The following is a 16,177-nucleotide window of genomic DNA, read 5'->3' on the forward strand; positions in this document are numbered from 1 at the left end:
AAAAAAAGAAAGAAATACTGCTTATAAAGTTATTGATAATTATTTACTTTTAATTAAATTTAAATTAAAGTACCTCAAACACTTCCCATTTGTTTTTAAACTGACTGATCTTATTTGTCTTAAAAGCTATGTATTTTCTGTTTTATATTTGATATCTCAATAAGGTATTATTCATGTGTCAATAAGGTACCTGTCGGCTTAGTATCGGTCGACACTATCGGCCGAGTATCGGTCGAGTATCGGTCGACTGGGTGAAAGTGTCACGAAGCACGTGGCACAAACATACATTATTTGTCGTTTCTTTCAAAGGTCTCCATGATACCAGAGAGCACACAAAGTTGCTGATATCGGACGGATCGCCGGAAATGTGCTCCATGGTAAATAACAGTATTTTTGTGGTCAAGACAAACGGTTCTGGAGCCTTCTTTGGGCAGAGATGCTTCGTCTGGGTTGGTTCGTTACTTGAGTGTTCTGTTCCGTTCCGTTCCGACGCACCCGCGCTAACAATTCGTAGTTAAACTAATTCGTAGTCGATTTCCCCTTTGGTTAAAACTATAAACCTAACGCTAAAACTACATAGGTAAAGGACAAATGCAACATACTTTGCTATAATTTATAAGGTATGTTTATTTGGTTTTGTAGAGCCTCAGTTGTGACTCAGTGTGAACACAAAACATATTATATAGAATGTTCAGCAAACTGCCCTCGAGCGTAAAAAGGCGTTTGCATTAAAAGTATGATAAAATGAAAAGGGAATAATGTACAGGCGTGTTAATCTGAGTTCAAAATAGCCGTGACTGTTTTGTGTGAATGTGTGAAGTGATATTATATTCTTGCGACATTTCAAAGCGTAGGGCCTTCCCCCCGGTAATAGCTCGTATTTTTCGTGCCGAAGTTTGCCCTGGTTTGTCATTTACTGAATAAGTGCGGTTTTAGTTTCAGACTAGGCGGATGAAAGTAAATTTCCAGAATGAAAAACACGTTTGCTGCATTATATAATTATATCTAACCTGACTTCAACCAAAGGTCAGGTTCGCAGAATGATATGCAAATTTGATCAAGATGACTACCAAACCGGTTCAACAGCCCTTTCTCTTGCACGTGAATACAACGTGAAAAAAATACTCAAGACTATACTTCATGTTTCGCTTTGACTTGATCAGCCTTTGTCCATTTGCCAGTTTATTACGTTCAGTTTTCGTAGTGTTTCAGCTTTTGGTTTCCGCTAGCATGTATTCCAAAACTTCTTTGAAGCACAATTCATCACGGGTTTTTACTGATTTCTAAAGCTCTTCTAATTTATTTAGAGCCACTTAGGGCCGCAGAATGTCAGGGTCAGCCAATATTTCGCCTTCCAGAAATTTCGCGGGCTGGAGTAAAAAGAAATATGTATCTGGAAAGCTATCTTTTCGCTGGCACAGTTCATGCCTGTTCAAGCGAAATGAGATGAGAGTAGATGGATCGCTGCACCGAGACATTGAATTCAAGGAGGTCTATTTGTTCTCGAGGATGCGGTTTCCGCCGCGCCCGTTTGCAAAGTGAAAATGTGGCGAGCGAATGAATACGGCGTTGGCCGCTTCAATTCTGTGACATTTTTGGCTTTTCCTGAACATATGATTTTATAAAATATGCGTTATTCCTTTCTCAAAATGTATACATTTAGGACTTCAACAAGTTAACGGCAAACAAAAGAAAATAAGTCCGCTTGAATTGTCACGTCCACAGTGAAAAATTGTACTGCAATATAATCAAATTATTTTCTGTTGCATGCAGCACATGATTGGGTTTTCGGTTTGTTAACATAACTATTTTCATCGGTGAAATGCTATTTCAGAGAATCGTCGAATTTCTAGCAGAATTCTTTTTTTGTACAAATTTGTTTCCTATTGTCACCGTACACTGGTCATATCATTGTGAGTGGACTGATTGCATCTATTTAGATGAAGTGTGCAGCGAAAATTGCACAGATCAAAAGCAAAATTTTCAGTGAGGCAAGTCGAGGCTTGTCTTGCGTGATAAACAATCGATTAAGTTTGGTTTTCTTTTCGCAAATTAGCATGAGAAAGACCTCGGTAGTGTGACGTTTATTTATAAGTTCTTCACAGTATAAATTACTATCTCATTAGCATAAAGAAACAAAACAATTTTTTTTTTCACTTGCCGACCAAGAATGACAGACGACCGGAGGAAAATTTTTCGGACTAACATTATATTCAGTGCTAGAATATAGCGTTTATATGTTCAAAATCTCGACAGAGGCTTGGAATAAATAGAACTTTTTAATGCCTCTGTACATTCGCAACACAAAATTTCTCACTTCAGCGAAACTTGCAAAACCGGTCATGACCCGTCACCTAAACTCGAACGACTTGCATGGTTGCAGGAAAATGTTTGATCAAAACCCTCAAACAACATTTCCTTGCCGGTAAACTTCGCTGTGAGGATCGCAGGGAAAGTTTCGATGGAGGTTTGGCCAAAAATCATGGCAAATCGGCGGAAAATGGTCGAAAATTTGCTTTCTGTGAGATAGCAGTTTCCCCTGTATGTGTCAACAAAGAGCACAGCTGATCTTGAAGGGATGGAAGCGAAAACGCTTCGGGTTCAGATGGAACGCCGAGTAGATTCGTGCTGGTCATGGGTCGTATGTCTTTCTTCTTTCATCGTTCAGTTCTTAATTCTTGGAACTCACAATTCGTTTGGTTCATTTTTTGTGGCATTACTACAAGAGTTTCAGCGAAGTGAAGCCGAGACAGGTAAGAAAATATCGCATTATTTTTCCCACAAACTGGCTGGCTTGCCAATAAAAAATTTATTGCGTTAACAGGTTATCAGGAAAAAAACTCTCGCAAATTTTGTGGCTAAAAGTAATTTTCAGTCTGCTTTTGTTTAAGTCATTTTCGAGCGGAGCGTAGAAAATTGAAACGAATCAAAGCGAGGGACATTCTGTAGCTGCTTTTTACCGCTGGAAATTTTTTTCAATGCAAATACCGGGTATGTTATATAACAAGGTCTGTTGACAAATCCGATGGACAGAAGACGGCTTATCTAAACTGCGACCAGATTTACAATGCTGTGAGAAAATTTAGCTTCTCTAAAATTCTGCACCATCACAATTCCTCTCGGCAGTTTCACTCACAAGCGGTTTAACAGGAAAAATTCTGCTTAAATTCTATTTTCGCCGCTTAAGTTGATGATCTAACTCGTTCGATTCACGGATGAGTGACTCTCAAAGGAAAACCCTGGTCATGTGACCGCACCCTGCTATACTAGTAAGCTTTCGTGTTTATTCAGGGACACGGTATTTTCCTTGTTACAGTCTATCTTCAACAAGTATAGCAGGAAAAATCTCCGCTTGCATCATTGCTTTTATATTCTGTTTCGCCCAACGATGCGCGGGAAAGTAAACAGTTCGACACACTGTACTTAATTTGCGACGCTGTGGTCACGAGTTTCATTACCCTTGTTAGCTTACTAAAAAGTTTGACACTGATTACTTAACGGGAGTGATTTTAAGGCTCGTGTGCGCTAGGTTTTCTTATCAGTAGGGGTCATTCGTGCAACAGCAAGTTTACAACGCAAAATAACTAGGTTTTCCATCAGCAAGTAAACACAAGTTTGAGGTCATCAGCACTCTAGAAACGAAAATATCATGTCACAGGGACTTGGTGATCCGCAGGCTTAAGTTCGCATGTCGCAGGATATTGGTTAGATCTCGACGAAAGAAAAACAACCTTATGTATAATCTCTGAGAATGAAATGAGGAAAATTTTCTCGATGTAAGATGACGCTTCAAAAAGCCAGTCGATAGCTCGATCGCTTCTTGTGTGTCCTTGTTTTTGACGAGGTCGGTCACCGGAAGCAAAACAAGCATAAACTGTCTGAAAGACTCGCCAAACAGGGTTTTCCCGGAGATAAATAATCTCAAAAAAGATGATTTGCATTATAATGACATATGAATTAGCCGATGGCGTCTCAGGCTTTTATGCGCCAAATAGCATAAGTTAAATACGATACAATTATGTGTTTTTAACTAAACCGTGTAGAATTCACGGCAAAACTTGTCAAAAACAGCTTTAGCCGTTCGATGCTATTAAATAACATTTCTGCAAGAAGTTATGTGCGTCATATAAGGCCTAAAAATGCCCGCAGGCTGGCTCCAGAATTACTTAAACACCATCCAGACGAATACACTGGAAAACAGAAATGTCATACGCTATATTCTAAAGGATATTCACAAAAATATTTTCAGCCTAAAATCGGAAGAAAAATTAGAATATATTCAGCCTTGGCCGGAAAAACAATATTCATTAAAAAAATGAGTGTAATTTATTTGTTGGTAGGTTTTATAACGTTCTTACAACCGCAGCAAAAAGCGCACATATCGATAATGGCTCGGTGAAATTATAAGCTACGACCAAACCTACGTGTCAGTATTTTCGGGAGAGCTTTAGAGAGAAAACATTCAAAGGTTTCGCAGGCATTATTTACAGATATTCAGAGGAAACCCCTATAACAGCAGCTGTTCACACCTATGAGAGAAGCAAAGTCCGAAACAACATAAACACAGCAAGTCGAAAACCGCAGAAGCGTGCATCGCAGAAAAGTCGATGCCGTTTTTTAACGACACATCAAGTATATGGCTGGTGTTAGGCTGACGTTTAATTTAAAATCGCGATATTTTTCTAATTACGTTTTTTCGTGTCTCGTCGTGTCAATGTATCAAACGTCTGAAACGTCATATGGAGTTACTAAGTATGAACGAATTAACTTGGAACCCACAAATTATAAACCATTAAGGCAAATAAAATAACAAGGATTTTGTCTAACTTTTTATACATTTTGTTAGCGGCCCATTAACCTTCCAAGTCTACAAGTACATCAACCCTGGGACATGATCAAAGTATTGCATCTCCTTTAAATTTGGCGATACTCTAAACCAACTGTTGTTACCAATTTCAAATGACCCAATTATCATGCCGTTGAAAGCAGTCACCGCCCAGCCTTCCTTAAGACCCTGAGATTAAAAAAAAAAACAAAAAACGTAAACAACTTTCGAACGGAAACAAAATTAGCGTTTTAACTAAAATGCAATTTATTTACCGTTTTAAAGGCAGCTCATTAAAAGTCGACAGCAACAATCAAAAGCGAATATAAATGGTAAAATTATCGTGCGTTTTTGTTTGCAAATGAAAACAGGTATATATTAATCTCGTACATATTAGTCTCAGAGTTATGATGAGATCCCATCATAGAGTTGGCTCCTGTTCGGTTTCGCGTCTCGCGCGAGGGAACTGAAATGTTTTCGGTTGCGAAAGGACGTTTAGATTCGATTCGGAAGTGCAGCTGACTGTTTTGTTTTGTATGATGTCTATAATTCTGAGGCAGTGCATCTAACGATCGAACGATCTCAACGGAATGAAAATTATCCTTTCCATCGTGGACCAGTTTACAAGTTTAATAAAAGCTCATTATGTAAATCGAGTTCTAGTCGACATAAATCAATAACCAGTATTTTTTTCAACAGCATGGATAGGCTCCTTAGCGATGGGTATCACATATATGGCAGCACCAATCACCACAAGCTTGTGCGACCGCTGGGGATGCCGGATGGTCATGTGCCTTGGCAGCGCAACGTATATGGCAGCAATGCTTCTGACGTCACTTGTCCCACATATGTCACTCATGTACCTTACCTATGGCGTCATGTTTGGTTTTGCTTCCAGTTGCTGTTACTTTTCATCTTTCTACATCCTTATTGTGTATTTTAACAAGCACCTCGCTTTAGCCAATGGAATTGCCGCGGCCGGCGCCGGAGCGGGAACTATGTCTGTCAGTTTGACAGTCGACAAGTTAATCTCCACGTACGGTTTGAGAGTCACATTTCAAGCCATGGCAGCTCTGTCTGTACTGCTTTTCTTAGCTGGACTTACATTCCTTCCGATGGATTTGAGAGAAGGAGACGAAGAACTTTTCGAAAAGAAGAAACTGATGGAAGAACAGTTGCAGATAAAGAAAAAAGACAAATTAGTTTCCATCATTAAAGAACTGATTAAGCCTTCTCCTGTGTGGGGGAATAAGGCATTTGTCGCATGGACAGTCGCCTTGGCTATGATTTTTATTGCTTACTACATCCCTTACATGCTCTTGGTAAGTTATTACCAAATTATTAAATTTATGTCAGACCTAAACCTCTAGGAAGATAAGAGGGAGCCAAGTAAAAAACTATCTTTTTCTCTGGGAACAATGTTGCCAAAAGGTTCATTCATTCTGATTTTTATCATGGTTCATTTTCTGCAGGTCCGTCTGGCAGAGGGCGTAGGGATACCCTCAACACAAGGGGCTCTATTGGTTGGCTACTTGGCCTTGGCCCAAACAGTGGGCAAGATCTTCTTTGGCAAGCTAGGTGACTCATCACGGATCAGTCGCTTGACCCTTACCCAGATAGCTCTGTTGGTCATCGCTATAGCAGCCTGTCTGTGCCCCTTAGCACGTTCTCACTCGGCCCTTCTCACGTACTCGTTGGTGTCAGGCCTTTTTGATGGGTGCCTTTCTGTGATGATCGGTCTTGTCACCTATGACATTGTGGGCCGGCAAATGATGGCGAGAGCTGTTGGAACCTTGTATGGCATCGTGGCGATCCCTATGACATTGGGACCTCCTATGGCAGGTACATATCAAAACGTTTTCATAGTTTCGTTGGTGGCTGTTTTATGCCACGTTATGTATACTTAAATTACGTTGCTTCTTCCTGTTACGTGATGCAGTAAAAACCCGCATAAAAGAACACGTGTTTTGGAGTTTCAGGCTGATTTTGTTCTTATATATCGGGTGTTTTCTGCAAAATCAGCCTGAAAATGTTCTTAAGGTGTTCATAGACTACCAACAGATGAAATCAGTGTGCAAGCACAACAGTTTAATTAATTAATGGATAACACATATATTGATCTACTTAGTACTGTGCTTACTGTAGTCCTAGTAGGTTATTCTAATCTAACTGGCAGCCAATTTTGTTGTTTTTTTTTTTACAGAAGAACAATTTTCATCTTTCAGGCTTAATATGTTCTTATGTATATGGTACTTTTTTGACCAAATTTCAGCCTGAGTGTTCTTAATCCACTTGTTCTTTTATGCGGGTTTTTACTGTATTCGTGACCAGTAAAAGTGTATCTACATTTTGTGTCAGTGATTGCGCGCGAAATGTATATCGTACACATTTTCTCACACGCGTTCTTTTTTTTTTTTCATGTTCTGCCCAATTAAAACCAAATTTCCCATTTTATCGTTCCCAGGTCCTGCTCTGTTGAGAGCACGGAATGTCCGTGTTGATCAAAGAGATGCCGTCTGGTGTTTCTGTTTTGCTTCCCTGGCAACCATGTGCCAGCCTGTATCCGATTGGAATGACGAGGCTCATATCTTAGCCAAGGATCATCATTTTGCTTCATGTCTTTTTCTATCTTGCAGGTCTGCTTTTCGACTACACAGGCAACTACAATATCGTCTTTTTCCTGTCCAGCGGACTCGTCATTTGCGGAAGCTGCGTCATGTTTCTCATCCCGAATCTTCTTCCCCCTAGGCAGACCTTGGTCAAAGTCTTTATGCCCGAGATCGCTGTCTCCGTGCCGGAAAATCTTGACGACGATCAAGAGAACTTTGTTGAAAACGAGAGAGCCCTAGTAAGAACTTCTTATGTTTCGTTTAAGAGCTTCGCTGACGAATTCGAGGTTGACCGAAGCCGCCTGTTGTTAGACAGAACGCCGAATGTAGGCTCCCGGCCGAGCAGCTTTATCTTATTCTCTATTGTCCCGGAGGGAAGCTACAGAGATCTGTCATTGTCAAATGAACGGTATTCCAACAGCAGAGAAGCCAGCTATACGTCTTTAGCAAGGCTTTCGGAAATACGAGTCGAGAGTCGCGCGAACAGTTGCGCCAGGTTAGAGCCTGTTGCAGAGGCTGAGACTTCAGATGCAACTATGTCGTCTGAGTGTCTTGACGTAACAATAGGAACGCGACCGGCTGAACTTGAGTTAGTTACTACACCACAGCTGTCGTGCGATTCCACTGAAGAGTCCGCTACCCTCGTAAAAGCTGTTGATGTGGTACCAGATCCCAAATTGAATGACACTGAAGATAACGTGCCCAGCATAACTATCTCCATGTCTACTGAGAGCGGATTTACATCTGAAGAATCTGTGGTAAGTGCCACGGACACCAAGGAGTTTGTTTCCTCTAAATCGGACCTCGATGAAAACCGGTTGAGTGGATACTCTTGGAATTCAACTGGAAGCGATCTGTCGTGGAAAACACAGTGTTCGGAGGCTGGCACTGAAGACAGCGGCTATGCCGAGGAAGTAACTCCGTGCGGTATGGGAGATCAAGTGGAAATTAGTAAAGATAAATATTCCATAAACAATTCCTTCTCTCAAGATAACCTCAAGTCAGATTTCACGGAACAGGCGAGCCACTGCAGCTGTGACGGGACGCTTAATGTAAAGGGAGCTAAAAATGCGTTCGTTAGCTTTGGAAGTAAATGTGGGGAGCATGCGCACTCCCTGAAAGAAGGACCTCTTATCATAGATCCGGGGTCTACAGATTACTACAGTGAACTCGTAGACAGCCAGCTTAATGATCAGTCACAATGCGCATGCGGTAAAGACGAAAATGACTTCGACATTAAGTCTGTTACAGATGTTCAAGAAACAATCGAGCGAAACAAAGCTTTCAACGCCAAATGCCCTCCACCGCCAGACATTTACAGTCAGTTGTTTGAAGGGATCCTGGAAGAAGTAAACGAATACGCGGACAGTTTGTCGGAATTTTCAAATGGCCACGACTCACTGAAAACATGGCCAAAAGTAAGCATGACAGATGTACAATCTTGCGAACGAGAGACGGTGGTGTAGCTTCACTGATGCGTCTTCAGAAAACGAAATAACGGTACTCTGAGATCAAGAAGCGCGAAGACTGGAGCCTAACCTTAGCACCATTTCCTACAACTAAGCAAATCTAAAGTTTAGGGCGCGCTTGTGTTTATCAATTATTTTTTTTTACCAGTATTCTTACTGGGAAAGTGAGGAAAGCATCTCCAATAGATAATAGTGAATTATAGAAGCTACTTGCTATTCGATTGTGTTTGTAAACCTTACACTGCTATGCATCGTACGTTGCTGCGTATTTTGAAAATTTGTTTCCAATTTTCTAGCACGTCAAAAGCTAAGAGTAATAATATAATGGGTACAATTTATCTTCGGCCAAAGCTAGAAAGTGAAGGCTCCTTGAAGTCTCTAAAAATAGCAAAACATAATATGAATTAATCGAGTGGCGAAAGTACTGTGCATTGCATTGTAAACAAACTATTATCACAGCCCTACGCTTGTCAAAGCTGTTAAGAATTCTTCAAGACAGGATGACCTAAAGAAGGGAATACCTTATACATTGTCGTATTTCAATGAGAATCCCAGTGGAGATATTTTACCAGACGGGCAATTGATTTCAGTTAATCGCTCTACATTATGTCCTCTTTTCATCCCACGCCATCGACCTCCGTGAACTTGATTTCGCGCAACCTTCTTCAACTCACCCCCTTTGTGAGCTTGTTAGCTCGAGCTCACCGCGTGAATTCTAAAAATAGCTCGGGAAGGCTTTAAGATTTTCACTTTCTTTGGTCATCCTCTCTGTCTCTCGTCTATCGTAAGAATTGTTTTCACTGCTTTATGAAGAAATATTTGATTTAAGCAAACCTAACCCATTTGGAATGTTGGGGGGAGGGGGGAGGGAAAGTATAGCATAAAAAAACAGACTTATATTTTTTAGAGATCGTTACAATTATAAACTAAAGCGTCCGAAGTCTTTTGCAATCTCAGTGAAAATAAGAATAAAGACAAAAAAAGTCAAGTTATTTATATTATTTCGTAAATATTGGGGTGGGACTGGAACTAAAAGTATTTTGTTGTCAACAGAAATCCTAAACTGGAACTTAACAGTATTTTATTTTGTGAAATCAGATAAAATCTAATAAAACTGTTTTATTTAAATATTGGAAACTTTACGTTCACGCGTTTTAAAAAAGAAAAGTTGTGTGAAGTCGATTCGTTAGCGAGAACAATTTCAAAGTAACAACCCTCAATTATTTATTCGTTTTACATGCATCACTGAAAGATGCAAGAGGCGTATATAATCTAGATAAAGTATCAACCAATTCAAAGGTTTATTTTATACAAAGGGTGTGCATAATTACTTTAAAGAGATTAACTCGAATTTGTTTAAGTATTTAATAATTTTAAGCGTTTTTCTTGGAGGCAAGGATGGCACAGTTGACAAGTACTGTTGTTGAATATGTTGAACAGTCTGTCCTATCGTTTGAATGAAAAGTCAGGAAGGCAGCCTCGAGGTGGGGGGGGGGGGGAGTAGAATACCTCACATTACAGGGTGAAAATTCAAAGGAGGCGCGCTCAACGATGACCTCCTTCGGAATCATTAGACAATTAGGGGTTAAGAGCATTAAGTTTGTACTAATAATCAAGTTTTCGTCTTCTATGAAGATTTTATATGATTAAACTTAAGCCTGAAATTAATGCTCGTGCGGAGAATTAATTGTAGATCTGATATTCTGTACCATGAAATTACGGAACCCTTTAAACATTGTAGTTAAATAACTAGTATTGAAAGGATACAGAAATTAAAATAGCTTTATCGTTTGTTAATAGTTTGTTCACGTTGGTATAGAGAAGTAAAATCTTCCTCCTTCCCCTGACAATGAAAGCTAAACTGGGAATCACGTTCATGGTCAGGAAATCAGCTCCAAACTGTATGCCAGGACCGCAAAATTGCGAATGCATGGGCTCTGTGAGCCGGGTTTAGTTTGAGAGTAAAATTCTCGCAAGCGTTGCTAGTTAATTCAAAGGGATGCAAATAGCGGTCGCTGCTGAGCGTTAACCTCTTTCAAATCCTAGGGCATGTTTTTGTTCATCCTTAATATGTCAGGCTCGATTTCTGCCGTTCTTTTCCTCTCCACATACATGAATAGAAACAGAAAATCTTGCTTCTCTTTTTTTCATGGTCAACATCTCTAGCGGCATGGATCGCGGTGCGTGCGCCCTACGACGATTTTGCGCAAAATGCAGGCCATACTCCAGCTAATACCAAGTCATGCAGCCTTCACGGTTTACAGCGTACATCTTTGATATTGGACATCCATGTTATGGTCAATTGACAGCTGTCAAAGCAAGGTATCCGCTGACCAGTGTCACATGAACTTCGCGCGCTGGAGCTCCGCTATTATTAGTTTCCTGCATTGTCCGTGTTCTTTGAGATTGGTCAGAGTAACTACTTTGGTTTTGGTTTTACTACGCTGAATTGAAAAAAACCGATCTAAAAAAGGCCTAAGGCAAAACCAAAAACATTAAAGCAAAACGGAAACTAAAGCTTAGGGGCGTAGCCAGGATTTTTCGAAGGGGGAAAGGGGGGGGGGGATCACACTGTGTCAAAGTGAAGGTACTCACCAGCTTGTCATGTCGTTTTCGCCACCTGTTGTACGTTGTTTGTTTAAAAAAGGCTTACAAAAGGGGGGTTCACTGGCACCCCAGGACCCCCCTAGCTACGCCCCTGAAGCTAAAAATTACAGACAAATGTATGGAAAAATAATTAAGATAATTATCCAACACCCCAAATCCAGACCCTCTGACCCGTCTTTTCCGTTGCTTGGTGAGAAGATGGATCGGGAGGGTACATTCTCAGCCGCCCCACGCCTGGTTATTACTTCCCTTCTCCCTACCAATTATTACACAGTCCCTTCAAGAAGGCGGGGAAGCAAGGTTCTTGTACACAACTGATTGGAATAAAAGGAGTGGAAAAGGATGAGGATACGTCACGAGTAACCGATAGCGTAAGTTAGAGGAGAGTAGGAAAGGGAAAGAGTCTGATGTTCCCCTCAAGACTACACCTCAGAGACTGACGTTTTCCCCTCTCACACCTGTTCTGCACTGTCACAGATCAACGTATAGGGGAATCTTTGTTGACAGTATTTGCATGAGCGATTTCAGTTTCTGATCAGGGAACAAAAATATCCGTTCTGAATGTTGAAATGGCATAGCACGATTAACTGTCCTATGGAATTTGAGCACGGGGCAGGGGAAAGATAGCGCGAACCAGCTGTCCATCTGTTCTGTTTTATCATAATTATTTTTACAATAGGGCATAAAATTTTAGTTTTTTCAACATCTTTCTTCCTTTGAGAGGTTTCCGCCCCTCGGGGCTGTTGACAATGTGCGGTCACTCGATCGGTTGTGATAGAAAAATAGAGTTTTCATAATTGGTCGTAGTTCGAAATAGTTGTAATTTGTCATGCAAACTGTGAAGGTTAATGTGAGGGATTCATGAGATATGGGCTGTGTAGGTATATGTTGGAAATAAATACGATGAAAGCTGTGTAGGTATACGTGGGGGATAAATAAGATGTAGATTGTGTAGGTATATTTGGAGAATTAATGAAATGAATGCTGTATGATATGTGGGGGATTAATGAGATGTAGGCTGTGGCATATGTAGGGGAGTAATGAGATGTATGGTGTGTAGGCATATTTGGGGGATTGATGAGATGTAGGCTGTGTAGGTATATTTGGGGGATTGATGAGATGTAGGCTGTGTAGGTATATTTGGGGGATTGATGAGATGTAGGCTGTGTAGGTATATGGGGAGGATTAGGGGATTAATGAGATGTAGGCTGCGTAGGTATTTGTAGGGGAATACTGAAATGAAGGCTGTGAGGGGATATTGGGGGAATATTTAGGGGGGTGGTTGAGGAAGAATAATAGTTGATTATATACCCAGGGGGTATTGGTTTAAGAGATATTAAGAGAGATGTGTATATTGCGGTGGAGTTAACTGGCCGCCCAACCATCCGGGTGGTGTCGCACTTATAAAGCGAAAGAACAAAAGGCTTGGTTTTGAGCCAATGAAAAAGCACTGACGTCATAGCCAAACCGGACAAACGAGTTTCTGACACCGGCTAGATTTGATTATTCAAAATGGTGGATATATATCTTAATTTCAGGGTATAATATGCTAATTTGCCAAACATTCTTCACATGCACGCTTATGTTCTGCAACGACTTTGTAATTTATGCTATACGTACAGCTATATAATAAAATACGCGTTCACCTTGTGTATTTTGAGTTACCGTAGCCACTGTTAAACCTTGATTGACGAGGTTCGTTTAAGGTTCTCTCTGCCATCTATCTCTCGCCCTACTTTATTTCTTTCGCGCTCGTCGGTTCACTTACAGACGGTGAAAACTCTCCCGGTCTCCCGTACGAGTTACCACTTTTATTTTTAGGGAAAATTATTGGAATGATTAATATTATGATCAATGGTGTCAAAAACTTTAGCTAGGTCACGTCTGAATATAAGGGAGGGAGGGTATGATCGCAGATTCGCTATTTACCTGATACATACTACTTCCGCGACGGTCGCTACATGTAACATGCAATATTCGTTTAACTTAGATTTAGAACAATTAAGATTACAGAAAATGGATATCGGATGACGTGCTCTAGTGACGGTTATAACTTATTTCTTCTGTAATCTTTGGAGATCAGGTGCTTTTCCCTTGTCTACTCTCAGAGAGTTCACAAGTATTTTATCGCGCGCCGCTATTTTGTATTTTAGTCGGTTTTCAATTCGTTAAAAACGGCTCTTGCAAACGAGAATTCATCATCAATTGCATCTTTGGCTAGTCGACTCAACTACTTGAACACGAAGGATCAATTCAAGTGGTATGGGGATTTTAAAAATTTTAAAGATTTTTACTCGAGTTTACGGAAGATGGCGAAATCTCAGAAGATCCAGTCGATAAAATGTTAACTTTTCATTCAAGGTCGCTGATATCATGTGCACATTGCAGTACGTGAAGTGGTATTCTTCAACTCATACCGTCCAAACTCAAGGGTCTGGTTACACTATCTTGCGAGAAAAACATAGGCAACCTCTTTGCATCGAAGGAAAATCTGCTTGCTCTTCAACCGAATTGTGACACTCAGTAATGTCCGCTCGCGGCCTCAAACGAATCAACTGCGGTGGATGGCTCCTTCAACTCTTCGCAGATCCTGCAGTCTGTCACCCAGACTTTGCCAAGCCCTTCCACATGCGAGGGTTGTTCTATGGTTAAGAGCAATCTACAGAAAGTCGAGCAACAACGTAATGAACCTCAGCATCTTGTTCACTCGAAGGTAAATATGAAAATTACCAACAGTTCGTCACCTAGTCAAAGAAAATATTGCTCTTCAAAATGAGGTCAAGAAAAAAGATCCGCTCTAATATGAACGAATGTACCGAATACAAGGGCATCTAACACAATAAAAACCCTAGAAAATGAACGGAACAGCCTTGTTACAACTTAAAACTGTTAAATGATGACCAAACTCGGCCAACACCCACAAACACCGCGTCACCTCGGGTCGATAAATCGTCACCTCCTTATCGTGATGATAACACGGGTTGGTTATCTGTTGGCGAGCGACGAGTAGAAGCTAAATCAACCATCATTTTGGGCGACTCGACGATTAGATAAATCTGCCGGTCTCGATCGCATTCCAAACAAATTACTCAAGGTCCGAGCAGTAGTTTTTAAAATTTTTCTTATTATTACATTGCTATTAGGTCTTTCTCTTATTTTATACACGACACACAAGCTTTTAGCTTTAAAACATACCGTGTTAAAATAAAGGCTTTCTATTCTATTCTATCCTAAGGTCGCAGCGGATATTATTGCCCAGCCTCTTTGTATACTTTTTAACAATTGCAAAATTGCGAAGGTTTTTCCACGCCACAAGGGCAACAGTAAAACAAATCCTAACAATTATCGTCCAATTTCCATTCTATCTCCTATTTCTAAAAATTATGGAAAGGCTTGTTTACAACCAACTCTGTTTATACCTTTCGGATAACAAATTGCTAAACAGATATCAATCAGGCTTTTGGTCGTTTCATTCAACCGCCACAGCTTTGCTTGACGCTACCAATCAATGGTACTTTAACATCGATAATGGCCTTGTCACATCCGTTGTTTTTCTCGACTTAGCTAAAGCTTTTGACACCATTGATCATAATATTACTTATTCCAATAATTTTCCCGAAAATAAAAGTGGTAATTCGTACGGGAGACCGGGAGATTTGGTCTGTATCCATGGGGCTCCTGGATAATCTGGAGGAGTTTTCACCGTTTTTAAGTGAACAGGCTCTCGAAGAGCGCGAAAAAAATAAAATAGGGCGCGCGAAGCGAGCCTGGCGGGGCGGGATTTTTCCCGCTCCAGATTACTCTCGGCTATATCTTCCCGCCTGTTTTTTTTAGTTTCCCCTATAACACAATCGGGAGCCTGTTCACAGGTTAAGTTGGCAGAGATCTTGCATACTAATTGAGAAGACGTCTACGCCACCTTTGCCATGCTCTAATATACAGGCAATATTTGTGTCAAAGCTTTACACCTGCAAATCCTGTACGGCAACGTTTTTGTGTCTGTAAGGAATATAACGTGGCTTTTGAATTCAGTTAGGTCTTTATGACGTTCTTCATTAAGCACACAAACGTTTTCCTTGTGTAGTCTCTCGTTGCTTACACAACTGTCTTCTCGAGCGGTATAAAATGATACCAAACTCTAATGTGTGTTATCATTTTGAACAGCCTTTTTGGACGAAATTCGTTCAGAGCCTTTTATACGATAGCCGGATTCGGATACTAGTGGTGTGCCATATTCTCTTTGTCTGATGCACTGTCAAAAATGATCGGTCGACAAAATGGACAAAAATAACACTGAAGCTCATAGTCCTTTTGCAAAGTTTAACTATTTTCAATTGACTCACTCCTATAATTCGTATTACAGTTGTTTGGAGCTATAGTACCATGAAGGTCTACGAAGATCAAAGATATCAGAGGTCAAGAAAAGGATGAAAAAGACCAGAAAATGGTGTCACATCTGCCACGATTTGATGATCTTTTTTAAGACTCCATTTACTATTTACTTTGAATGAATCCTATCCTTCTAGCTCATAGGACGTTCACTTATCACGGAAATCTAATTGGTAAAGCACGCATGACGTGCTTGTAAAATAGCAAATCACTCACTGTGATCACGTTATGATGTCCTGTCCTGCGTCACGCGGCTAATTAGGTCTCAATCACGCATC

General features: G+C 40.5%; 1 protein-coding gene across 1 annotated transcript; it reads left to right on the forward strand.

Moving 5' to 3' along the window:
• Positions 1–290: 290 nt before the first annotated feature.
• LOC145465309 (monocarboxylate transporter 10-like) lies at positions 291–10,388 on the forward strand. Its single transcript, XM_081449086.1, has 4 exons — positions 291–2,753; positions 5,525–6,147; positions 6,298–6,667; positions 7,462–10,388. The coding sequence occupies exons 1-4, from the start codon at positions 2,579–2,581 to the stop codon at positions 8,898–8,900; spliced, it is 2,607 nt and encodes an 868-aa protein (XP_081305212.1). The 5' UTR covers positions 291–2,578; the 3' UTR covers positions 8,901–10,388.
• Positions 10,389–16,177: the final 5,789 nt, after the last annotated feature.

The sequence above is a fragment of the Orbicella franksi genome, chromosome 13, assembly GCF_964199315.1.
Source record: "Orbicella franksi chromosome 13, jaOrbFran1.1, whole genome shotgun sequence".
NCBI classification, from domain to species: domain Eukaryota; kingdom Metazoa; phylum Cnidaria; class Anthozoa; order Scleractinia; family Merulinidae; genus Orbicella; species Orbicella franksi.

Coding starts and splice junctions, on each gene's coding strand:
- LOC145465309 (XM_081449086.1), top strand. CDS start 2,579: ATGGAAGCGAAAACGCTTCGGGTTCAGATGGAACGCCGAGTAGATTCG. Junction 2,754..5,524: donor GCGAAGTGAAGCCGAGACAG/GTAAGAAAATAT, acceptor TTTTTTCAACAG/CATGGATAGGCTCCTTAGCG. Junction 6,148..6,297: donor ACATCCCTTACATGCTCTTG/GTAAGTTATTAC, acceptor CATTTTCTGCAG/GTCCGTCTGGCAGAGGGCGT.